Source organism: Cervus canadensis, chromosome 25, assembly GCF_019320065.1.
Source record: "Cervus canadensis isolate Bull #8, Minnesota chromosome 25, ASM1932006v1, whole genome shotgun sequence".
NCBI classification, from domain to species: domain Eukaryota; kingdom Metazoa; phylum Chordata; class Mammalia; order Artiodactyla; family Cervidae; genus Cervus; species Cervus canadensis.
The window spans coordinates 9,093,080-9,118,619 of record NC_057410.1 but is presented as its reverse complement, the minus strand read 5'-3'; the positions used below and the strand labels follow the sequence as shown (position 1 = coordinate 9,118,619).

Sequence of the window (25,540 nt, the reverse complement as noted above, 5' to 3'; positions counted from 1 at the left end):
TGCCACAACTAAGACCCACTGCAGCCAAATAAATAAATAATTCTTTTTAAATAAATGTATAAACTAAGTGTGAAAGCTCAAGGGTTTTATTTGTAGAACTACAGGATCAAAAAGTCTCCATTTAAGAGGATGAGTTTTGCAGTCAAATTGGGCTTCCCAGGTGGTCGTAGTGGTAGAGAACCCGTTTGCCAGTGCCCGAGATGTAAGAGACTTAGGTTCGATCTCTGGGTCAGGAAGATCCTCTGGAGGAGTGTGTGGCAGCCCACTCCAGTATTCTTGCCTGGAAAATCCCATGGCAGAGGAGCCTGGTGGCCTACAGTCCATGGGGCACAAAGAGTCAGACATGACTGAAGCGACTTAGCACGCATGCACGTCCTTGTCTTTGCCCTGATGCCCTGATGCTTCCTAGATATGTAGTCACGGTGAAGTTATTTAACCTCCATTGCCTCGGTTTCCTCGTTTGTAAAATAAAGATAAAAATATTACCTACTTCAAGGCTCATAAATCAGACACCTACAGGAAATAGGCACTGCGCTATGCTGAGTCACTCAGTCATGTCTGATTCTTTGCGACCCCAAGACTCTAGCCCACCAGCCTCCTCTGTCTGTGGGATTTTCCAGGCAAGAATGCTGGAGTGGGTTGCCACTCCCTTCTCCAGACAGGAACTAGGTAAGTGAAAACAAAATGTCATGTTGCCTGCATAGTCTGTATTTTATTTCTCTATTTTGAAGGAGACAAGGGTTCAAAACACATTTGTCTGTTATAAGAAACAATAAAACAGCATACACAGGACAATAAATGGGAGCTTGCAGGAAGTGGCAAGGTTTGCGGCAAACTTGAAATGTCATCCTTACTTCAAGTACTCAGCTGAGACTCAGCACTATCTGACAACTACCCAGAATTGCCATTTTGTCCCTCTATTCAAAATCACAGTAAATGCTGGGTTTTTATGTGAGATCTCCTGATTTTTAAATATTGGTAAAGATACATTTTTGTTTTTTTTAAAGGTGTCAGCAAAGAAAACACACCTTCTGCCTCTCATCTGTGACTTCTCTCTTTCTCAGAAGATGAGATGAGATAGTGAATCTTAACACTAAGTCAGCCTCTAATAAATTCTGAGGCAGCAGGGGGTAGGCAGTAACTGTCATCTGTCAGATTTAGCTCCTAGAAGGATCATGATGAAAGAGATTTGGTTGGGGACATGAGTATTGCCTAGAAGACAGACCTAGGTGGCGTGTTAGAAGAAAAGACAGGGAAAGGCAAAGAAATCAAAGAGAAGAATGGAAAAAGAACTTAGCCATCTGTTTCACTTAGAGTGAGTCTAACTATCTCTTGTTCCAGGCATCGGAACTACTAAAATGATTTATCCAAAGCATCTGTCCTCAAGTGGAGCTCCAAATCTGGTGAGGGGACAATTATTCAATGTGATGAACTCGAGAATCAAGACACAGACAAATGATAATGGGAATCCATTTGTGCTAATGGAGGAGAGGAAATTGGGAATGTACTTCATAAAAGAGATGCTATGCCTGGGTTTGAAGGATGACTCAAGTCTACCACTCAGAAAAGGCAGGAAGGATATTGCAGGCAGAAATTGAGTGCCACGGAAAAGTGGCAAGAAGTCGACAGTAGCTGTGGGGGGGAGTGAGGGAGGGGAGGGGAGAGAGGAGACGGCAGGGGCAGCTTGTAGCCAGATTGTGAAGGGCTTTTTCAGGCGTTCCTACAGTGTGTTTGCACAGCATTCTAGAGTGGATGCAGCCAGATGACCAGATTTATACTTTCAAAAGATCACTGGCTGCATTGTGGCATCTGGAAGGAAGGGAAGGAGCCTGGAGACAGGAAGTCATTTTGACAGCTGCTGCAGTGGTCCAGATGAGCTCACGATGGTCTGCCCTCAAGCCCAGAGAGTAGAACATGGGTGGAAGCAGACACAAAGACTTCGCAGAGGCTGCTTCCTCTTTACACGTGCTGGGCATGGAAACAGTATAAATGACAACCGAGACCTCTTCTAAGAACTCCTCCGTTTTAAAAAATATATTATTTTTATTTATGTATGTATGTGGCTATGCTAGGTCTTAGTTGCAGCATGTGGGATCTTTAGTGGCAGCATATGAACTCTTAATTATTAATTAAGAGTTAATTATTAATTATTAATGATCTACTTCACTGATCAGGGATGGAACCATGGCCCCCTAGGTTGGGAGCTCAGAGTATTAGCCACTGGACTGTTCTCTTCCTCCTCTTCTTCCTATGGTTTTCTCTCTCCATATATAAATACATATGTATACATTTGATACATGATATATATATGTATACACACATTTCAAGGTTGGATAATTTAACCAGCTCAAAGGACATGAGTTTGAGCAAGCTCCAGGAGATGGTGAAGGACAGGGAAGCCTGGCATGTTGCAGTCCATGGGGTCACAAAGAGTTGGACATGGCTAAGTGACTGGACAACAACAATACATATACATGACAAATCTATCATATACATCATATATCACATATCATGTATCATGTGTGTTATACACCATATATGAGCATTTGGATATATGAATTTTTATTGATGAGAAATGTTTTTAAAAGAAGAAGAGCGGTAAATGAAAAAGAATCATATCATGAAATGATCTTGCAAAACCATTACTTATCAATGGAAACAGAAGCTTGTATGAAAAAGTCAGAGCTCCTTTAAGTCCCTTACTAACTGTCTCGTGTCCTCTTGTTTCCCTGGTTGACCTTGTTTTCTTCTCATCTATGTGAAATGCCACGTATTTTTCAAAACTCAGCTTACATTCCATGTCTAAATGAAGTTTTCCTTGATTGCCACCCACTCTGTTACATCCCTTTCAATGGCACAATTCATTCTTCTCCCAGCGGAGTTCTCACAATGTTTAACTCACACTTTCACATAACCTTCTGCAACATTCCAGTATGATGTGTAATTAGCTGCATGTCTGTTTTTCCAACTGACTGCAAGCATCCCATCTTACTCAATTTTAGGTTTCCTACGCCTGGCACAGGGCTTGGTACCCCAGCAAGTGCTCAATCAAAATGTGTTGAGTGGATGAATCCTGTACAAGGAGGACAAGCAGGAAACAGTAAAACAGTAAAGTTTTTTGTGATGATGTTACTTGGTAAGAGAGTTTGTGAAAGTACCTAGTGGGGAAAAGATATTCGCAAAATTCTGATATGACCGGCAATACATATTAGGATTCTGGGATTTGATACTAAGAAAAAAAAGTCAAGTGGGAGACTTGAAGAAATCTTTAAATTTTTTCCTTAAAATCTCCTTGCCTTTTCCCTCAGGGCATAAATGGAAAGTTTGGGTTAGAGAACCAAGAACCCAACTGGCCATGTGTGGGGAAAATGCCCCTCCTATGTAATTGGATGTTAAAAAGAGGAAAATTTCTTTTCGACAGGCACAGGATTTTGGCTGAAGTTCAGCCACATACCTATTCTAAGTTGAATTTGGGTATAGCCCTAATAATTACAGTTACTCTTTAGAAAAAGAGCCCAGGAGGTTTACCTAGAGATTTTTTCCAGATGTAAGCAGGTATGTGAGAAGCGCAATAATGAAGATGTAAACCGGATGAGGCCATTTTGTGCCCCACAGTCTTCTCTCCAATCGCGCGAATGCTGAGAGATGTTCCCCAGCAATCACCAGGATGATGCAACGCAGCCATCTAACAAACACCAGATGCCTGACTCGCCTTGCAAGCTGTAGTGTTAAAGCAAAGGTGGGGGGGTGGCGAAACACCAAGTTTGAATGCCTTTGCAGTTATCAATCTGTCATGAACTGTAATCAAACAGAAACAAACCTCTTGTTTCCGTCAGTTCTTGGGACAGGTCCATCATATGCCCTGCAGACCTGCTCTGGGTGTGGTTAGAGACCTCAGGAATCTGTCCCCCTCCTTCAGTCTCCAACTGCAGACTCTCACTTAGCAACATCAGTGAGGATGTCCTATCTCCACTCCTCCATCCTGCGCTCCACATCTTTCTAGATGAGGAAAGATTAACTGGATCAGTGATGCCAGAAATCAAATATTTTGATCAAATGCATCTTTAAAATCACCTGTATTCTTCCTTTTTTTCCCATATGGATCCGAAGAGTGGTTTATTTTATTTTATTTTTTCTGGAGTAGTAAAAGATATGATTTGGACTATTAAGGCGGGGGGGAGAAATTCTCCATCACTGAAGTGTAAAAAAAATTAAGGTGTACAATGTTATTTAGCTCTCTCTAGGATAAGGCAGTCACACAGTGGAATATATTTTGGAAGGGCAAATTTTACAATTAATTTAAAATAAATAAGAAATGATATAACCACACTTTTACCCTTGTGTAATACCTGCCTTATTGAACTGAACACTATCCAGGTGGCCAGGGTCTACAGTGGAGGCAGTTCAGTGCAAAGTAGGGAGCACAGCCTTGAAAGCTTTTGAACAAACTTGAACTTCAATTTGAGCTTGGTTGTGTAACTTAGGGGCTTCCCAGGTGGCGCTAGTGGTAAAGAACCCACTTGTCAATGCAGGAGACTCAAGAGACGTCAGTTAGATCCCTGGGTTGAAAAGATCTCCTGGAGGAGAGTGTGGCAACCTGCTCCAGTATCCTTGCGTGGAGAATTCCATGACCAGAGGAGCCTGGCGGTCTACAGTCCATAGGGTCACAAAGAGTGTTGGAGAAGACTCCTGAGAGCCCCTTGGACTGCAGGGAGATCCAAGCAGTCAATCCTAAAGGAAATGAGTCCTGAACATTCACTGGAAGGACTGATGCTGAAGCTGAAACTCCAGTACTCTGACCACCTGATGCCAAGAACCGACTCATTGGAAAAGACCCTGATGCTGGGAAAGATTGAAGGTGGGAGGAGAAGGGGACGACAGAGGATGAGATGGCTGGATGGCATCACTGACTCGATGGGCATGAGTTTGAGTAAACTCCAGGAGTTGGTGATGGACAGGGAGGCCTGGCGTGCTGCGATTCATGGGGTCACAAAGAGTCGGACACGACTGAGCAACTGAACTGAACTGAACTTATAGAGATTGCTTAATATCTTTAATGTGAAAAGGAGTTCCATGGTGAGATCAAAGGCCTTGGGAATAAAGCTTCAGGCAAGCTCATCTCAACTCTTAGGACTCCCTTCTCCCTCTCTGCAGTGTACGCCCTGACAGTAGCTCTTCTCTTTCTAACGCAAGTGCTGACAGAAGCGTCAATCAGCGAGGCACCCGGTGTACTTGAAGGAAGGCTCTCTCGAACAAAGACATGGCAGCCACACGAGGCGTCAGGACACATGCACCTCCCAATCTCCGTCAGGAAGCACCTTTGTTTTAGACATCTTGGTAGATTTAGACAACTGGCCACTTGGGTCACTTTTTCTTTTTCTCTTTTTCCATGCTTTAAATTCCAGCTGTTATGTTTTAAACTTGCCAATAGAGAGTGAGCCCATCAAACACTAAGGTTCCATCCTCAACCCCAAGAGAAACAGAATCCCAGGCCATTCTCTCTCTCTCTCTCTCTCTTTCTCTCTCTACCTTCAACCCCAATGTGCATAAGTGTCCTCCACGCCTCAAGACCAAGGAGAGCTAAGGAGGGTGGTTGGATAACAAGGCTGTGGTCACTGCCCAAAAAGAAGCTCTGGACTGAAGGCATGAGGAAAGGATTTCAGTAAGTAAGGAGGGCAGAAGACCTCTTCCTGCAACTGCTGAGTCAGTGGGCTGTTCCCAGATTGCCCTAACCTAGAAGACTGAAACAGTCTTGCAACTGGAAACCAACTGCACCACCAGACGGAAAAATACCTCAGAGGCCTGTGGTCCATGTGCCCCTGCTTTACTCGCTGCTGTAACTTTTTCGTCCCCTGACCCAATGGGATATCATGGTCCCTGATACCATATTGCTAAAAAATTAAATCAACAGATACAAGTGTTGTGAACATCTAGTACCAGCACCTCCTAAGATCCCCGAGGCAGTGCACCAGCTTCCTTGAAAAATGCAAGAAACCCATGGAAGCCTCGTGAGTGTTGCTCAGTGCTGGGGCACACCAGCATGCCAAGACTCTGGTATTACACTCCAGAGGCCTAGAAGACTCTGTATGTTGTACTAGTGGGTACAGATTCAATCCTCAAGCCATGCATTGGGACACCCTGGTGAAGAGCGGCCACCTGCAAAGAGGTGGATTCCTGTGAAAGTCTCTCAGTTGTGTCCAACTCTTTGCAAGTCCATGGACTATACAATTCATGGAATTCTCCAGGTCAGAATACTGGAGTGGGTAGCCTTTCCGTTCTCCAGGGGATCTCCCCAACCCAGGTTTCGAACCCAGGTCTCCCGCATTACAGGCAAATTCTTTACCAGCTGAGCAACCAGGTTTCCTGTACCAACATATAAGATTAAGGTGATGGGAGAAAACCAAGGAGTGGAAGCTGGAGTCAGAAACTCTACCTGAAATGAAATGCAAACTTTTCTTCAGACAGCAAGAAGGAGAGAGGGGAACTAATTGGCTACTGTGGGTTTTCTTCTTCGTTTGTGATGGGCTCTGAATTGTTACTCATGGCTGCTGACATGCCACATAGTCAAAGCTACGGTTTTTCCAGTAGTCGTGTACAGATGTGAGAGTTGGACCATAAAGAAGGCTAAGTGCTGAAGAATTGATGCTTTGGAACTATGGTGCTGGAGAAGACTCTTGAGAGTCCCTTGGACAGCAAGGAGATCAATCCTAAAGGAAATCTCCTGAATATTCATTGGAAGGACTGATGCTGAAGCTAAAGCTCCAATCCTTTGGCCACCTGATGTAAAGAGCCAACTCATTAGAAAAGACCCTGATGCTGGGAAAGATTGAAGGCAGGAGGAGAAAGGGGTGACAGAGGATGAAATGTTGGATGGCATCATTGACTCAATGGACACGAGTTTGAGAAAACTCTGGGAGATGGTGAAAGACAAGGAAGCCTGGCATGCTGCAGTCCATGGGGTTGCAACGAGTCGGACACGACTGAGCGACTGAAAAACTGAACAACACAAAGGCGTTGGTGCCCCCTCTATCCACCTGCTTCTAGACAGGCACATGAACCCTAACACCCCACAGCCTCACTCACAACAACTGCCTGCCAAGCATCCTGCTCCTGGCTGTGGCCACCGTCAAGTGTCACCCCGAAAAGCAGGCTGGGGGCTCATCTTCATCTTCCAACATGGCCCAGTTCCCACAAGCGTGAGCAGACACTCTTCAGTGCCACACTTTTAAGGACCAGAAAGGCACCCTGCGGCTTCCCTGGCATCCAGTGGTTCAGTCTTTACCTTCCAATGCAGGGGGTAAGGGTTCCATTCCTGGTTGGGGAGCTAAGATCCCACATGCCCGGTGGCCAAAAAACCAAAACATAAAACAGAAGCAATATTGCAACAAATTCAATAAAAGACTTTAAAAAGATCCACACATACAAAAACAATCTTTAAAATAAGGGATGGGGAGGGCACCCAAAGTGCAGAAAGGGACTCTTCAGCTCTGAGCTGGAGCAGCTGAGGTCTCAGGGGCTCTGCCCTCTCCTCTGAAACATCCTGGAAAGCTGCTGGGGAAGCAAGGAGGCCACACTCTGGCTATTTAGAGGGCGTGGTCACCACACTGCACACGCGGCCTCACCAAGAAACCAAGGATGCCCGCTGCTGCCTCATCGCCTGCGACTTTTCTAAGGAGCCCCACTGGTGGCACCTGCTCACGACACGTTTTCAGATTAAAATACCTGAACAAGCGGTCCAGCTGGTTCCAGAGCTCCCAGTCAAGCTAACACTCACAAAGGAGTTTGCAAAGTTCTCTGCGAGCTTTCCCCAGCTCTTCCCTGGTCTCCACTCCTCCCCTGGGTGCCTCATGAGACTCGGGGAGGAGGTTGAACTAGAAGCCAGGGCTCACGAGGTGTCCCTGTGCCCGCGGAGAAGCTGACAGGACTATCGAAGCCTCTAGTGAGGAGGAAGAGGGAAATGACAAGGCCAAGGCCCTAGAGCCATGATATCTGTGTCAGGGTCTTTCCTCTCCTCACTGGCATATTTACTGCCTGGGGCTGGGGCCATCCTCGCATCAGTGATCATTGTTAAAGATCACAGTTAATGGAAAACGTTAAGACTTAGTGCAAAGTTGGCATGAGCCATTGGGTTCATTGGGCTTCCTTTGTGGCTCAATGGTAAAGAATCCACCTGTAATGCAGGAGACACTGGCTTCATCTCTGGGTAGGGAAGCTCTCCTAGAGGAAGGCACTGGGAGCCCACTCCAGTATTCTTGCCTGGAGAATCCCATGGACAGAGGAGCCTGGCGGGCTACAGTCTGTGGGGTTGCAAAGAGCGGGACAAGACTGAAGCGACGGCACCCACTCACCATGCGTTCATCATTTTCTTGGCCATATTCATCCAAATGATCCCCTCTTCATTTCCGGTCTTGCAGGGGTCCCCCTTGACCTTGAGTCCAGAGAATCACTATTACAGAGGAATCTCTCATTACAGGGCAGCAGTTGCTTCATTTTATTGGGACTGCCATAACCATCCAAAAGGCACTAAAACTCCCAGGAGAAAATTTATGACCTTTGTCTCCTGAAGACATATAGCTTACTGTGTCTTTGAAATATAAACACCTCAGGAGGCAACTGCAACTCTGCACATGATCACCTGAGACTGAAGCAGAGTGGACCAAATTTGGTGCAAGGAGTAATCAGCCTTTTAAAACACAAAATGCTATAAGAGCTCTCTGTCCCAAACCTAGTCCACAGCCTCAAGATTACTTGTCAAGGACAAATATAAATCTTAAAAATCTTTTCCACAAATATTAGTAAAAACTTTAGCCATTGAAGCAGGTAACCTTAAATTGTTCTGCCAATTTGGATTCAACTATTATTTATGAACTAGCGAGTTTTATGTTTTTGTACCTGATTCATGGCTAAAATCTTGGAACAGAAGTTACAGGGTCTCTGTATCTGTCTGTGTGTTTATGTATGTCTACAGATGTATGTTATGTTTATATGATTTTTTTCTCTTTCTACCTGCAGATGACATTGCCAAAATTAATTTATAAAAGTGTGTGTATGTGTGCATGTGTGCTCAGTCATGTCCAGCTCTTTGAGACTCTTTGGACTCAGCCCACCAGGCTCCTCTGTCCATGGGATTCTGCAGGCAGGAATACTCGAGTGGGTTGCCATTTCCTCCTCCAGGGGATCTACCCCACCAAGGGATCAAACCCACGCATGTCTCCTGTGTCCCCTGCTCTGACAGGCGGATTCTTTACCACTGTGCCACCTGGGAAGCCCATAATTTGTAAAACAGCTCCACTTAATTGGCTTAAATTTAATAGGCACTTAGGAATTGAGTATTCCTAAAACTCAGTAATGCAGAAACTAACCAAAATGTTTTTCAAATTCACATGATCTGGAGTAATCTTTGATAAATAATTCTAGATTAAATTTGCTCTAATTAAAATGGGTTTATCTTTAGAATTATCAGCATTAAATATAATTTGGATAAATAACTTTTGTCCTACCAGGGTTTACCATTCAAACAAATTTATGTCAATGCTTACAAAATTTGTCAGCAAGAAACATAGCTGGGTATAATGGCCATCTGTCTCATGAAAGTTCCTTAATAGTCTAAACACCATTGTTGGGAGAAAATAATTTAGATGTATGTAATTGAAATAAAAATGTAGGTCAACTTTTTAGCAATAATCATGTCTTATGGAATTTCCACTTGAAAATAACTTCCCAAATCTCTTTGGTAACTTGAAACTTCGGAGTTTTGCTAAGTTAAACTAAATGATGGGAATTCATTGAATGTCTTGATCATTTCCAAATAAGAGAAAACACTGAAACAATGTTAATCACTAACCAAGTCTAAGGTTTACCTATTTTTAACTTCTTACTACAGTGGAACCAAAGGTATTTGAGTCTCTTAGTAAACTTGGCTTTCACCACATTGAAAAATTGTTCTATGAGATAATGTATGCTTTTAGAGGGGCTTCCCTGGTGGCTCATGTGGTAAAGAATTTGCCTGCAATGCAGGAGATCTGGATTCGATCCTTAGGTTGAAAAGATCCCCCGGAGAAGGGAATGGCTACCCACTCCAGTATTCTTACCTGGAAGATTCTATGGACAGAGGAGCCTGACCTATTCTCAGGACTCAGAGAACTGATTCAATGAGATATGGAGCAACCTACCAACTCAGGGCTTCCCTCATAGCTCAGTTGGTAAAGAATCCACCTACAATGCAGGAGACCCCAGTTCAATTCCTGGGTCGGGAAGATCTGCTGGAGAAGGAAGGGCTAGGCTACCCAATCCAGTATTCTGGCCTGGAGAATTCCAGGGACTATAGTCCATAGGATTGTAAAGAGTCAGACGTGTCTGAGCGACTTTCACTTTCACCAACTCAGGGCAGGCTCAAACTTTTTTACACCAGATGGCCCAAGGTGTTAAAATATTCCACAATCTTACCAAATCTATGAACAGATTTCCAGGGCTCCTGAGATCCCTGATCTATTTTCAGGACTGGACTTTTCAAGTTTAGGGCAACAGGTGCCTACAGGATTTCACAGTACTGCCTGTATAATTATTATAGTATTTGCTACTATAATCCAATTTATATGAGCAATTTCTATTTACAACATGCCCTACACCTGACTTTTAGCATATCAGCTACCTAGGCCTTTAATGTCCTTGCCGTTGACTACAATGCCTGGAATCACTGGGTAGATTGTAATATAAGCCCCGACTGTTGGCTTTTCTTTTGCAACGTAAATGTCTGATTTAAGCTTCCATTGCCAAGGCATCCACTTCAAAGAGGGCTGGGTTGAATAAACATTTTGCCAGGCATATGACTGAAGAGCCAGGACCGGGGAACTCTCCCTCCCCACCCCTTCCATCATCCCCCTCCTCTTGCCCAAACCCAGGCTCCTTTGCCCTAGAGATCCTGATTGATTCCGATAACTGGCCACTTGGGCCACTGTTTTTCTTTTTTTCCCATGCTTTAAATTCTAGCTCTTACATTTTAAACTCATCAGTAAAGAGTGAGCCCATGAAGGCCTAGGGTTCCACCCTCAATCCAATATAAAAGCTGTGCTCACGCATTCTTTCTCTACCTACAACTCCACTGTGTGTCCCAGGGCATGCCTGGTATTCTCCAGGGCTCATAAATAATACACTTTTTGCTTCAAAGTTTCCAGGCAGTTATTGCTGAGGGCGTCTTGTAACCGTAATAAGAACCACAAGGTTCTGGCCAGGTTTGGAAAAGGGAGATGTCTGTGGGAAACTTACTGGGGCCCAGGTGAGTGACTCTAGGCTTTTCCAGCCGATCGGATTATCACTGATAGGCCTGCCTTCGCAACATTCTCTTACTTTGCTTTCTAGTTATTTTGACACCTTTCTACTCCCTTACCTTGTCGGAACAGTGCTGAGGTAAGTACTTAAAAATTACTGACTTGTCCTGCTATTCACTCCTGAAAATCTGTCTGGTCCCTAACAAGCCTGGATGATTAGGGTGAGTGTGTGTTTGCTGGGAATGCTGGTGGTGGTAATCCTGGAGGGAGGGGAATTGCAAACCTTGAAATAAAAATGAGGTTCTCTAGCATCCAGAATTTGACAAGGGTGTGATTCCATTACCAATCTAAAAATTAGGGTAAGTCTCAGGTAGGCCTGAGGATCTGATTTGGTTCCTAAATCTCCAATCTCCTTATTCTATCATGGTTCCATAAAAGCCCCTTACTTGCATGATGAATTTATAGAGTAGGTTGGTTTAGAACCTATAATTACCTTTGGCCAATCCCTTTCCAGGTTGGTCCAGGACAAGGCTAGCCTCTGGGAGATAGTGGATAGGAAGAGTTCTTTCCAGACTTTTCTTTTATGGCATTTCTTCAGGTCTCACATTAAAACGGTTAAATTTCTATCAGTTATGTAACAAACAATAAACACTGGTAAGAAGTCATTACAGGATGCTTGTAAGCCTGTCCCAAGATATATATTTTTTTAATACCAGCATCTTCTAGAAGTCATTTCATTGTTAAGATCTGGGTAACAGCAGCAGATTTCTGATAAAAACGAGTCACGATTTGGGCATGTGGCCCTTTTGTAAAAATCTCCTCTAATGGATTAAAAAAGTGATGATGAGAGAAATGGGAATGGTCATTATGTAAATTTATGCAGTGACATCTGTCCTCTAGTTCTTGGAACTGCTGAGATGAACCCTGCCATGTTCTAAAGAGGTAGTGGCGAGCGCCACCAGGCAATCTAGGGTTAACTCAGACGTGTGAACAAGAGCTAAGGTGGTGATGATTGCTGAGAACCAGTTAGCCTTCCAGAACAAGACAAACGAGCGATGAACAGGAATAGCAGAAAGACATGAAGTTTTGGGAAAACCGTTTGACCCACTTCTACAGAGAGACAACCAGTGATGACAAGATAAGCCATTTTGGAGGGTCAGGTATAAATGCCTTTAGAATTAATGCTAAATGATGTTTTTTTCATGGGAAGTTCCAAGGCAGTGGTTCTCAGACTTGAACAAACTCCAGAATAATAAGGACAGCTGCTAACGCATAGATTGATAAGGCCCTTCCCCAGAATTTCTGATGCAGTGAGCATGGGAGAAGGCCTGAAAACTCAGATTTGTAGCAAGTTCCCAGGTGATGCTGATGCTGTCATCTGGGGACACACTCTGAGAAGCGCTGTTCTCAGGTACACCACATGAAATTGCTGGCCTGTGAAGTTTAGGATCCCAGGAGTATGACTCTCAAAGAATTGGCTGAAAAACAAAAATCCCCATCACCTCAATTCTCCTCTCCAAATGAATGAATCAACACAACGAACCAAAACATTCAACTAAAAAATTTTAATAACAAATAATACTATATTAAAACTCTTCTGTTAAGAGATATTTAAAGGCGAATCATCTGTGAGCAGTGGGGAAATACCCCTAACACATCTCCCTGGAAACCAGTCCTTGACGACCGTGTAAGTCTCCTGTCAAATTTCTTTACCAGCAGCCCAGCCATCGACATGGTATCACTCCTGCATTTTCAGCTATAGAGTTATCGTGATGCAACTTGCCAGAGTCCACGTCTTAAGCACAAAAATACTTGCAAGCTGCTGAAGATTCTGCGGAGGTGAGGTGAAGGCAGAATAATCCTGTAAATATTTCCCTTCTCTCCAACCTTTCGGATCGCAGGAGGCCTCTCTTGGGGCCTGAGGTCTGGAGAGTGGCCTAGACCCTACTCTCAGGGCCCCGCTTATGAAGGTCACACCAGATAAAGGCCCTCTCTACAAAGAGACACATCAGCTGGGTAAAGAGGTAAACAGAACAGCTTGCAGCAAGCTCCAATGGATGGTCTATGCATCTGTGATAAAAAAGAAGAGAAGTCTTTAGGAATCAGAGAGAGAAGAAAACATTTTTATAAAGAAATTTTATTGAATAATTTCCATATACAATAAACATAGGAAAACAGTCTTTAATGAAAATTTCATGTCATTTTTCAAAAGTTTTGAATCGCTTAGAGAAATATTATTACAAAGCTGTCTAAGGCAAAAGTAGTATTTGACTTTCAGAAAAAACGCTAATCCCTTTCATCATACTCCGTATTTTAAAGCAAGGCATGTTCAATTCGATGAACATGGAGACTTTCAAGTTGCTATGTCATTTGCATTGAGTTTAAATTTATCTATAAAGTGAAAAGTTTGAACACATAGAAATGTCCCCTAGTATAACATGAATTGCTGCCTTCTTCAGATCCATTCTACCTAAGTGTACGGACATAACATTTTTACACATCGGCAAAGAAACCTGCGTCTCCTAATGGTATAGGGAGGGCCTGAGTGCAGGGAGGGGAAGTCCTGTGCATTTCCTACGTTAAATGGTATAACTCCCCCAGATCACATACACCTCACCATATTGACTCAGTTCATTGCACTCCATATCCTGCAAAAATAAATCTAGTGCTCGACAGCTGACATTATTGCTCACTTACATTTTAGTAATATATTTCTTTAACATAAGACAGAAATATACTGAAATTCGATACCACTTAAACTCAAAAGCAACCTGAAATTAAACCACATGCATACACCCCACTCTCTTTTCACGATGGAGGTTGCATTTTTCTTAAAGTTGATGCTGGAAAATGTGGTAGAAGAAAACTGGCTTTTCTTGAAACAAAGACCAAGCACTAGAAGACGAGCTTTTTGAGGGGAATCTTAAGCCCTACAATAAAACTGGAGGAGCAATGAAAATCCAGAGTCTCTGTGGAGAGGGAGAAGCCCCTCGTTTATCTTCCTTGTCTACCCCGGCCCTGGGGCTTGTGTCCGGCAGACCCCAGGGCAGGCCACCACGTGAGGCAGGAGCCATTCAAGAAGTGCTGTGTGAGCCTCTGAAGGATGGACCACACGAGGGAAGGACATGTCCTGGGAGACCTGTTTCTTTAGGGATCCTTGGGTTGCTGGGAAATGCTGGGACTCTTTCTGTGAGGTCAGAAAAGACTTCTAGGATAGTCTGGACACTGAGGCTTCACGGGTTTTAAATTCAATGTCTCAGGGGAGTGAAACCTGTGAACTCCAGAGTGACCCCAGGACCTGAGGTGCCATGTCTGGGAGCCGAGGGAGGAGGAGCACAATGAACCTGGAATGGCAAAGGTGCGGCCCACGTGCCAGTGAAGGTCACCCGGAGGTCAGGGCCTCACCAGGTGGTGTGTGGAGAGACACAGAAGGATGTGGACATGACCGCCCTGACACCTGGATTGACCACAACTTTTTGTTTTAGTTCCTCATTGTTTCTTTAAGATTGTCACGTGTTTCTCTTTCTTATTTTTGGTCTTGGGGCTGATAAAGAAAGACGTCAGTTTTCATAAGCTTTCAAAAAATTTACAGAATATTATTTTTTTTAAAAGCTACATTTTGGGCTTAGCACTCAAGGCTACAAACACAATATATATCAGTCATACACTGTTATCTTCACACCTGGCGGCAATACCAATGCGTATCCCCATCGCTCAGGGCCATAAAAACCTTACTGTGCTCAATGACATCCATCCCACCAGACTAAATGTTATACAGCCACCGAGCCGAGCCAAGCTTCTTAGAGTAAAACCAGCCATCTTGCTACAAAGAAAATTTTCTGGCTCTTGGCCCAACTGTTTCCATACCAATCAGCTAAGTCAGCCCCCTCTCTGCTTCTTTCCATTTCAAATGCCTGGGCTTCGGCCTTTGCGGCAATTAGAACCAGATCAGTTTAATTCTACAACACTGATCTTAATTGTAGAGCAATACAGTAATTTTCCCCTGAGAGTGTCAATTATTTTACAAATATTCTAAGTCCGCATTTATACATAAAGAATAGGCATGCAGAGGCTGAACAGACAGCTTGTCCCTCGTCCCACAGCAGATTGGTGTCAAGGGTGGGACGTGAGCTCCTGGCTGTTTCTATTTTAAGCCCCAACATCCTCCAGGAGGTCACCTGGCCCAGTGTACTAGGTCCCCCCACCCCACCCCGGGCTCTGCTGGGGACTTGTGGTCAGCTCTTCTGCAGGGCTCTGGACATCTAACCCCCAGGCTTCCTCTTCAGCCTTCTCTGCTTTCTCTCTTATTCTGTTGCCTTAATGAAGTGTGTTGTTCCCAATATTTTATTTTACATGGGGAAGTCACCAAAGTGCCCTTCCAGCTGCAGCTGGTATTAGGTGTGGAGAGACAGACTTACAAAAGGCAATGGCAGGCATTCTTCTTTTGTGAACTTTGGACAAAATGGGGTTCAACATTTTACAGTTATCTTACAGTCTGATGTTTTCAAGGAAAAAATAAAAATAAAGGCCTAACCATGAGGTAATGTTTACTTCTCTGCCACAACACTCAGGGCGCCCCCTCAGATCTGGCAACAATTTAACATAAGGAAAGACTTTAGACCTTCACACCCTTTTAGTGAGAATAAACGACCTTAGCTCAAACTTTCCACAAAGCTGAGAAGTCTCAGAAGACATCACTCCATCCTTATCTTAGGTGGATCTGCACAAAGCCTCCAGGCCATGTGTCTTGCAGGTCTCAACATCCCCACCATCCCTCAGCCCTGGTCTCTGCTTTGCAGAGCAGACCTTGATTTTCTTGTCTGAAGACCAAGCACCTTCTGCCTCTTAAGCAAGCAGGGGGTGGGGAGGAATAAAAGAAAGCAAAGGAAGCTATGTGGGCAAAGAAAATAATGCCAAATGCTACGTAAGTGGCTTGTAAAGAAGTTTCACGAAGCTATCTCTGAGTTCACTCAAGATCTGCGGTTCCCCATCTAGTCAACAGCAAGATGTATAGATGGCCAGGGCCTCTGTTTAAGCAAGAAGAAAAATATCAATAGCATAAAACTGCCCTTCTAGTTTTGAAAAAATAGATCTGAGATAAACGCTATGGGATTCGCTTTAATAAGCTGTGCATTAAGCACACTTGTTTCTTCTGTCGCCGCTTCCGGCCGCTTCTCTACAGCTCCGTCTTGTCACCGGGGGCTGGGCTGCCCCCCGCGCTGACCCCCTGGGCGCCACTGCTCTCTGCAGGGGTGAAAGACAAGGATGCCGAGTTGATGCAGTATCTTTTGCCGGTTGGACGAGGTCCGTCGTCGAAAATGTGCCCGAGGTGAGCACCGCACTGCAAGAGAAGAACAAACTGTAGGTCACCAGCGTGTACAAAGCAGGCTTTGAGGGGAGCTCACAGGCAGCGATTTAAATGGATGACCGGCCTGGAGAGAAATGATGGAAACCATCGTGGCTGATTTCTAATCTGCCTGTCAATAGCTACAAAGATGGTTTCTGGCAGGCCTTGCACCACATGCTGAGAATAAAAAACGCTAGAATTGTGCATATCAGAAGTCATTTAAGAGCCACTGTATTTTTTGATCTGTGAAGCCTCTCAGCCAGCTGAAAAATGACTGCGGTAATTTCATGAATTGAATTGACCCTTGATCTCCCCTTGTAAGAAACACGGCAGAATAAAATCTCCGTCCCCTCCCACCGCCCCACCCCCGCCCCGGCATTGCTTTTGGCTTTGGATGGGTGGGTTTCAGATATGCAGAAGTCCACTGTAAAAGATACTGTGTAACCGGCCCTGAGGGAGGTGGTGTTGGTTTTCATGGGCAGTAAAACTTAACATCAGAAAAGCATTGGATGTTCTTGGAACCCAGTAAAGCAATGGCAGGGTGCAACGGATTTATGTTATGGTCACCAGGACTGCAGCGTGGCGAATGGAAATGTCACTAGTCCACGCAATCCTTTTTTCTGGCCTCGGAGAGGTGGGTACCAGGAGGGTTGCTTTCCTGCTCGAACTGGATCATGTGGAGGAGGAACAAGCTGTCAAGCTCAGTCCATGCTACTGACTATCCAAAACGCTGGGGAAGGGGAGGAGGCAGAGAGTCCCGACAGAGGCAGAAGGAGGGGTGGTGGTTATGATGGTGTTTAGGAGAAACCCAGCCCAGAGAAAGTGTCCCCAGATAGGCTGGCTCACCAGTCTGCTGCTGAGTGCGGCTCCCGGAGACCAGCGCACAGGTCACGCTCACTACCGCCCACCCCTCTCAGCAGGGACAGGGTAGAGGGTATGGTGACATCGCTGATGCTGCTGCTAAGTCACTTCAGTCGTGTCCGACTCTGCGACCCCATAGACGGCAGCCCACCAGGATATGAGCGCACCACATTCAAACAGGCTACGAAAACACATCCTTTAGTTTGTCACGTAACAAAGAGATCAAAGCCTGGGGCAAATGACCCCTATTTATTCATTCCACAAATATGTATGGAGCACCCACTTTATGCCAGGTACTGTCCCAGACTCCACAGGTACAGGCAGTGGCCTCATGGAGCTTACATTCCACTGGTAGAGACCGAAACCACGAAGGTAATAAGGAACTGTAAGCATAGTAGGTGGAAATAAACACTAAGGAGCAAAAACAAAACAAAAACAAACCCACAAAAATGAAAACAGAGAGAAAGTGATACAGAGTGTCAGACTGGGAGCTGACAATTTAGGTAAAGTGGTCAAGGGTAGTTCTCCCAGGGTAACTTTGGGGTAAGAACCTGGAGGAAGTGAAGGCGCAGATATCTAGGGGAGAACATTTTAAGCAGATGGAGGAGTCAAGATTTAGGGAAGAATACGCGAGAAGAGGCATAGAGATGATTTATTAATTCTTCTCACTGTGCTCATTTGGTGTATAAAACACTTATAAACCGCAGGGACGTAAAGCAGGACTTGACAAGGGAATGGGGTTTTCTGTCCCTCCATACCAAACGGAGATGATGAGAGAGAAGTGAAGGACGGTGCTTATTACAATGGAAAGGGCTAGAATCTCAGTTTCCCCATTGAAAGTGCTAAGCTCAATTCTCGAGGGCTCTCTACTATTAATAAATAGCACAAATAGCAACTTCGACTACATGGCACTTCCATGTTAAAAGTGCATTCTTATTTTACTGCCAACATACTGTGTCAGCTTATTAAAGAACTAAAAATGAACCCTGAACTGATTTGATCTATTGCCTGGAAAATATGAAACAGGCCTAAAAAACAAATCTTGCATTATTTTTCCACATTTTATGCAGGTTTAGGTAATATCAAGGCTGACAGCTCAGATTGCTTTTCCTTTCTATAAACAATTGAGGCCAAATTTTCAGGCATCAGCAGCTAAGATGCACCAGTGAAAATACATATGCTTACCCAATGGACACAGGAAAGCACCTATTTCTGCCTGCCAAAACAGTCAGTGTGCAGGCCAGCAGGAACTGGTGCTCTTGGTGACCAGTATGTGTGCACAATTACTGATCTCACGTGCAGCTCCAGCACTTTGATCACTCGGCATCTGAGAGGTGGAGTTTTCACATGAAAGCCTCAGATAGATTTTCTTTTTTTTTTTAATGAGAGAATACAGTTATCTGGGCAAAAATAAATGATAGCGCCTTTATTAATCATCTCAAGCATACTTAACGAATGGTTCTCTTTATCTTACTTCAAAAATAAAGCATAGCAACAGTATACTTCACGCCACTTTGTAGTATTTAGTGCCCAGATCATTCATTCCCCAAATCATTTTTTAAAAATCCAAATTAGAGTAATTTAATCTGTTGGACTTGAGTTGGTTGTCAGCCTGCAGTTTCAGTTGCTAGATCTGACACTAGTTTTTCGGTTAAACAGTAAGAAAAACACAGATTCTCGACGTCCCTAATCCAGGCAAGAGAAAATGGGAGGGAGATGAGGAGGAGAAATTATATTTGGGAAAAGGCAACAAAAATCACTTGCAAATAACTGTATGGGTTGGCGATGGGATGGGGTAGGGAAATCCTCAGAAAAGATGTGGGTCCCCTAAAAACAAGAGTGATTGCTTCATCATGCTCGCACACAAGATGTTCTGGAAGATTCACTCCAGGCTCACATAAGTGACAGAGGAGCAGTGCAGTACAGTGCTCGTCACACAGTCGTGTCTGACTATTGGGAACCCCTGGACTGTAGCCCAGCAGGCTCCTCTGTCCATGGGATTCTCTAGGCAAGAATACTGGAGTGGGTCACCATTTCCTTCTCCAGGAGATCTTCCCCACCCAGGTCTCCTGTACTCCAGGCAGATTCTTCATGGCTTGAGCCAGCTGGAGGGAAGAGCAAGGTGCTCATTTATATCTGCGTCACCACATACATGAGCCTCCCTGGTGTCCGAGTTTATAAAGACTCTGCCTGCAATGCAGGAAACCAGGGTTCGAGCCCAGGGTAGGGAAGATCCCCTAGAGAAGGACATGGCAACCCACTCCGGTATCCTTGCCTGGGAAAATCCCACAGACAGAGGGGCCTGGCGGGCTACAGTCCACGGGGTCATAAGAGTTGGACACGACCTAGAGACTGAACTACCACCCCCACCACGTACATGCCCATCTGGCTGCCTGTAAAGTTGTAAGACTGTACGTCTGGAGGAAGCCTAACCACACGGTACCATTTCTGCTTCCTCCCAGGAACACCCAGCCTCCCATAACAGTTCAGCTCAGTTCAGTTGCTCAGTCGTGTCCGACTCTTTGTGACCCCATGGACTGCAGCACACCAGGCCTCCCTGTCCATGACCAACTCCCGGAGCTTATTCAGACTCATGTCTGTTGATGCCATCCAACCATCTTCGTCCTCCGTCATCCCCTTTTCCTTCTGCCTTTAATCTTTCCCGGCATCAGGGTTTTTTCCGATGAGTCGATCTTCCCATCAGGTGGCCAAAGTATTGGAGCTTCAGCATCAGTCCTTCCAATGAATATTCAGGACTGATTTCCTTTAGGATGGACTGGTTTGATCTCCTTGCAGTCCAAAAGACAAGTACTCACTTTCTTTTAAAAGTGCACAAACCCTGAAGGCTCCTCCCTGAGGGGAACGCACATGGAGCCCATTCTTTCCACCCCCTACCCCTGGCGGAAGGCTGGGATGATGAATGAAAGTTGTCAGTGACGCGTTGTTTCTTTAGCCGCCTGCGAGCGCTGCCTCCCCGGCCCCAGCCAACTGGCAATGTGTTGGGCTCGCTTAGCACACCTGGTTGTGACTGAGACAAACTGGTTGCCCGATGAAGAAATCTCTGAAACCTGCTGTTAATCATTTATTTCAGGGTAGAAGCTTCGGTGTGCATTTTGAAAGTTGTTTTAAGGTGGTTATGCATTTCTTTCTTTTACAGGTACAATACAAACGATGACAGGATATTCTAGCTCTCATTCTGAGGAAGCATGAGATAAGCATTGTTCAAAAGAAAAATTTTAAATTCCCACAGGCATCCTTTATCACCTAAGCCTCTCACTCAGAAAAACTGGCAACTAAAGAACCTGCAGAGGACAAAAGGAAAGGACGCCCACACCCCACCCCGCCACATCCAAAAGAAGTGATTGGGCATCAAATTTAACGTAATTCCTTAAAATCTGACTGCAATTCTCAATTGTGTGCATAGGAAACACAAATAGTGCATTCAACCCAGTTACATATTTCTGCACTGATGTATTTCCAACTGTCTTAGAGGGTTTTCTCCCAGCTATTCCTAGGATGTTTTAGGCTTTATTGTTGTCATTTTCTCTTAAGTGTTTGATCTACAAGATGAAGCGGTTTCAAAGCCGGGCTTTTACACTTGGGCGCATGGGGCAGGATGGGAAGGAGAAAAGAGTTTTAAGAAGAAAAGCAATTGACTTTGCCAGTAGTATCCTGTTTTCTCCCACTGTTATTGAAGACACTTGTGCGTAAGTAGGGCTCTTTTCCTCTGTGCTTGTGATATTAATCTTTTGCCAAGGAAAGGATTGTGAAGTCACCAGTTTAGCATTATGATTTTACTGAAAGATCAAGAAAAAGAGAGAGGGGGCTGTAAGTCTGAAACCCTATTGTAACACATGGGTATCTTTAATCATCAGCAATATATGAGTTGTCATCTGCAAAAGATTAATAAGGTTTGGGGTTTTTACCCAAAACTGCTCAACTCTTGAAAAAATACTTTGTGTTGGTGGATATTTACCTTTCTGTTGATCTGGCTGACTTAGAACAAATTAATAATGATCTAAAACAAACTAAAGGACTCTACCATAGATTCAAACCGTAATAGCTGCAGTCATAAACAGAGTCCAGCTTGGGTAAACTCAGGGTTCTGGTGGTTTCCTCCCAGATTATTAGAAAATGTTCAGTGATTTATTGGTCTCCCATTTGCTGCAGACGTAGAAATTTGATCTAAAAAAGGAAGAACTCCCCAAGTATTTCCAGGAGGGACTTATCTTGCTGAACTACAGCTTACATCATGCAAACCTTACCTCTTTCCACTGAATTTAAATTCCTGACAGCGTTGCTTAATAGGCTGGGGTTGGAGGTGTAGGGAGAAGCTGTCAAGCAATTAATTGATAGTCATCAGTGAAACTGGATTAGAAGCAACATATTTTTATCACTAACTAAAAATGTAAGTTATATAAAATTGAGGAAAATTCTTTATAACTGAGATTTGTTAGGAAATTGCTAGAGCCAGGGGGAAGATACCTACCTATGCCCACCCCAAAGTGGGCAGATTTAGGATAAAGTTCCACTTTGGAAGAGATAAGTGGAGTATAATTCCTTAACTTAGTAGATAGAATGGTAAAAGAAAATAAGTATAGTTGCAAGGAACATCAGAATATAAAGGATAACCAGTTTCTTTCAGAAGCAGGAATCCTGATGAAATAAAGAAGCTCTACTACCCTTGCTTATTTTCTGTGTTAACTTAAAGAAGCACAGAGATTCTTTTAGAAGGACCTGACTGTAATAGTTCTCTGGAAAGTGATTACAGTACTGAATAAATCTTAACTTTCTCAATAAGAATTTTACTAAAATATTACAACCTAAGATGTCCCTGGGCACACGGAAAAGCTACAATGTAGTATAAAGAGGTGGTAGACATGGCTCCCAGTGTGTTCGTCATTTCTACCCAAATATGCGGCTTTGCTGCTGGCTCAGATGGTGAAGAATCTACCTGTAATTCAGGAGATCCATGTTCAACCCCTGGGTCAGGAAGAATCCCCTGGAGAAGGGCACAGCAACCCACTCTAGTTTTCCTGGTTGGACAGAGGGGCCTGGCGGGCTACAGTCTATAGTGTCGCCAAGAGTCAGACACTACTGAAGAGACTTAACATGCATGCATGCACCCAAATATGAGGCCTAACTGCATGGTGTGATTCATATAACAATGAAGAAGGAACAGGGGAGGAAGAGAAGGGGGGACGGGGGAGGGGAAAAAAGGAGAAGTGGAAGAAGAAGAATTCTAAGTACTAAAGCAAGAATTAGAGACCCATAGACCAAAAAAAATCACCATATTGCCTTGCAGGCAAGTTGAGTCTACTGGTTTTATCCACAGAAGCTCAGTTTATTGGTGTTAAGTTGGCAGTAAAAGGGTCTTCTTGTTTAGATGCTCCATCTTTACTGTAAAGAAAGAAGCATTCCACATAACGTGTCCAACTGAAAATGTCTCTAAGATACTGAAAACAACTAACAGATTCATCATAACACAAACTCCTTTGATGCAATTCAGTCCAGAGAAATGACAAGCCATGTAAACTCAAAACACAAGAGTTTTATTAAGAAGAGAAGCAAATTAGATAAGTTACCATGTCAACATCCAAAAGTTTAAAAAAAAAAAAAAAGTTGCAAGTAGAAGACTACATAAACTGAAAGAATAAAAGGTAAAAGAAGATAAACTGATAGTGAAAAACAGTATTAAGGATGAGAAACCGGGAAGCAAGATACAGGTGGTTTCTCTAGTACGGAAACCATTAAATCAGTTCCCCCACCTACCATGTCAAGATAAAAAGGATGAATGAGAAAATGGAAAAGAGAAAACTAAACAAAAATGTAAAACAAAGAAAAATAAATTTCTGTGTCAAGCACAAATTAAGAGACAAAGAAACTGAAAGGCAAGATGCACACTTTTGGCTTAGTGAGCTGTCAGCCCGAAGTGGGGCAGGCAGGCCCACTCTGTCCACATGGGGAAGATTCCAGCAAACATATTCTTTGGGGCTGGAACCTGATTATTTTCTATGTGGCACTTACTTCCCAAAGCATGCACTCTTGCACATGCATTAGTGGAACAAATTTCCCTCCCTTTCTCTCTACATTTAAGAAAGAAGCAGAACGAATATCCCTTGCTCTTTTCTGTAAAGTTAAGACTTTTCTTTAAGAAAGGGTCAAGCACTTTCTGGGCTTTCCAGGTGGCCCAGTGGTTAAGGATCTACTTGCCAATGCAGCAAAAGAAACATGATTCGACCCCTGGGTCTGGAAGATCCCCAGGAGGAGGAAACGGTAACCCACTCCGTTATTCTTGCCTGGGACAATCCCACGGACAGAGGAGCCTGGCTACCGTCAATGGGGTGGTAAAGAGTCGGACACGACTGACCACACACATCATGCATCGTCAGCAAGATGCACTTTCTTACGTGAGAAATAAAGGTGGTGGAAAAAGAGGCTGAAAAGGAGTATTAGTGCTTTACCCAACTGTACCCAAAGAACAGTAACAGTCACTAGGCCTTCGATCGAGGGCTGAGAGCTGTGCCCGGGTTAGGGTGGTGTCTGCTATGAATGCTGCCTAATTTGGGCACAGTTTGTGGTTTCGTTCCTCTCCGGTCCCTGCAGGACACTTTCCTAACAGTCTTATCTGACTCCCACTGGTGTCACCTCAGTGGCTGGCACAGAGAAATGAGGAAATGTATTCCAACTGTGAATTTTAAGAATTAGTCACAAAGACTTCAGAGAGTAGGCCCTGAAGGAAAGTTACGATCTTATGCCCCACTTTTTCTGTCCCTTTTCATATGATTTTCATAGAACTCAATGTTTGAAAATAGGTTCTGAGTGAAAAGAAAAGGAGCAATCATACAACAACCTTTAAGGCAGCTTAAAAAAATAAAGGGGAAAAAAATACCCCACAACCATTAGCCTTAAGGGAGGTTTACTAAATACTATGTACCTAAGTTATAAATGACTATGTACCATCCTATCTCACTTTTTTGTCAAATATTTTAGATTCCTGGGTAGATATTCGCAATTTGCTTTTGTGGAAGTTATGAAGAATAAACATTCAATTGAATCCAGAACTGAATTGAATTAAACTAACTGCTGGAGGATCATAGGATTTGTTTTTTGTTTTTTTCTTATTTCAACATGACTTCTTATGGTGCTTGTATCTATCTACTTACCTATCCATTTGAGCACCATAAAAAGCTCTGGAGCTAAATGCCCACATTCAAGTCTCAGTTCAATCTATGAATATTTATACAAGTGTAACTGCACTTCTTGTACCTCAGTTTCCTCCACTGTAAGATGAGACAGAATAACATTATCTACTCAGAAGGTTACTGTGAGCATTTACCTGGGGAGCTTTTAAGAACATTGATGTTCAGACATCACCCAGACCAATTAAATTAGATATCTCTGAGGGTGAGACCCAGGATCAAAAAGTACCACTTTCTGGCTTAGACTCAGATCTGAGAAATGAGGGTGAATGGAAAATGTGACTTAGATAAGATATAAAGCCTGCTTTTTCAAGGGAGAGAGTGGTCCTCATACTTAGAAGACAGTTCACTTGCCAGCTTTACTTAAAAATAAATGAAATAAAATAGAAATTCATCAGATGGTTAGGTTCAAACCAATCTTCCTCCCTACTTGGTAGTAAATATGCCACCTCCTCCCTAAAACTCCTGTGGCTGATGAACAGGGTTAAAGGGCAGGTGGAAGAATGCTGAGGGAGGCTCACGTGGCAATCCCTCTGCACTCACAGCTGCCTGACAGCGCCCCTCCACCTCTAATTTGTACAAGAGACAGCCCCCAGCAACGCACTCTAGCATCGGTGAGTTTCGGTACCACAGCACTCAGACTTTACGTTCACTTATTTAAAGCAAAGTGGAGCAGGATGACCTACCCTGGACTAGAATGTGCAGTTGCTTTAGTTCTATGTACAAGAAGGTTCTGGCCAGGTCTCTGGGTTTAAGTTCAAGTTTCTTGATTGGGATGACAGATTAACTATATTTTTGCCTCCTCCTCAACATATGTTCATTTCCCCATTAGATCCAGCACTGATTCAGTCAGAGGAGAGTGA

General features: G+C 43.8%; 1 protein-coding gene across 5 annotated transcripts in view; it reads right to left on the bottom strand.

Moving 5' to 3' along the window:
- Positions 1 to 13,386: 13,386 nt before the first annotated feature.
- Positions 13,387 to 25,540, bottom strand: part of MSRB3 (methionine sulfoxide reductase B3) — a 169,744-nt gene continuing 157,590 nt past the window's right edge. For all 5 annotated transcript variants that reach the window (XM_043447417.1, XM_043447420.1, XM_043447418.1 and 2 more), the window contains one exon: positions 13,387 to 16,608. In XM_043447417.1, coding sequence (XP_043303352.1) covers positions 16,444 to 16,608 — 165 coding nt within the window. In that variant the 3' untranslated portion in view covers positions 13,387 to 16,443. The remainder of the gene's footprint in view (positions 16,609 to 25,540) is intronic.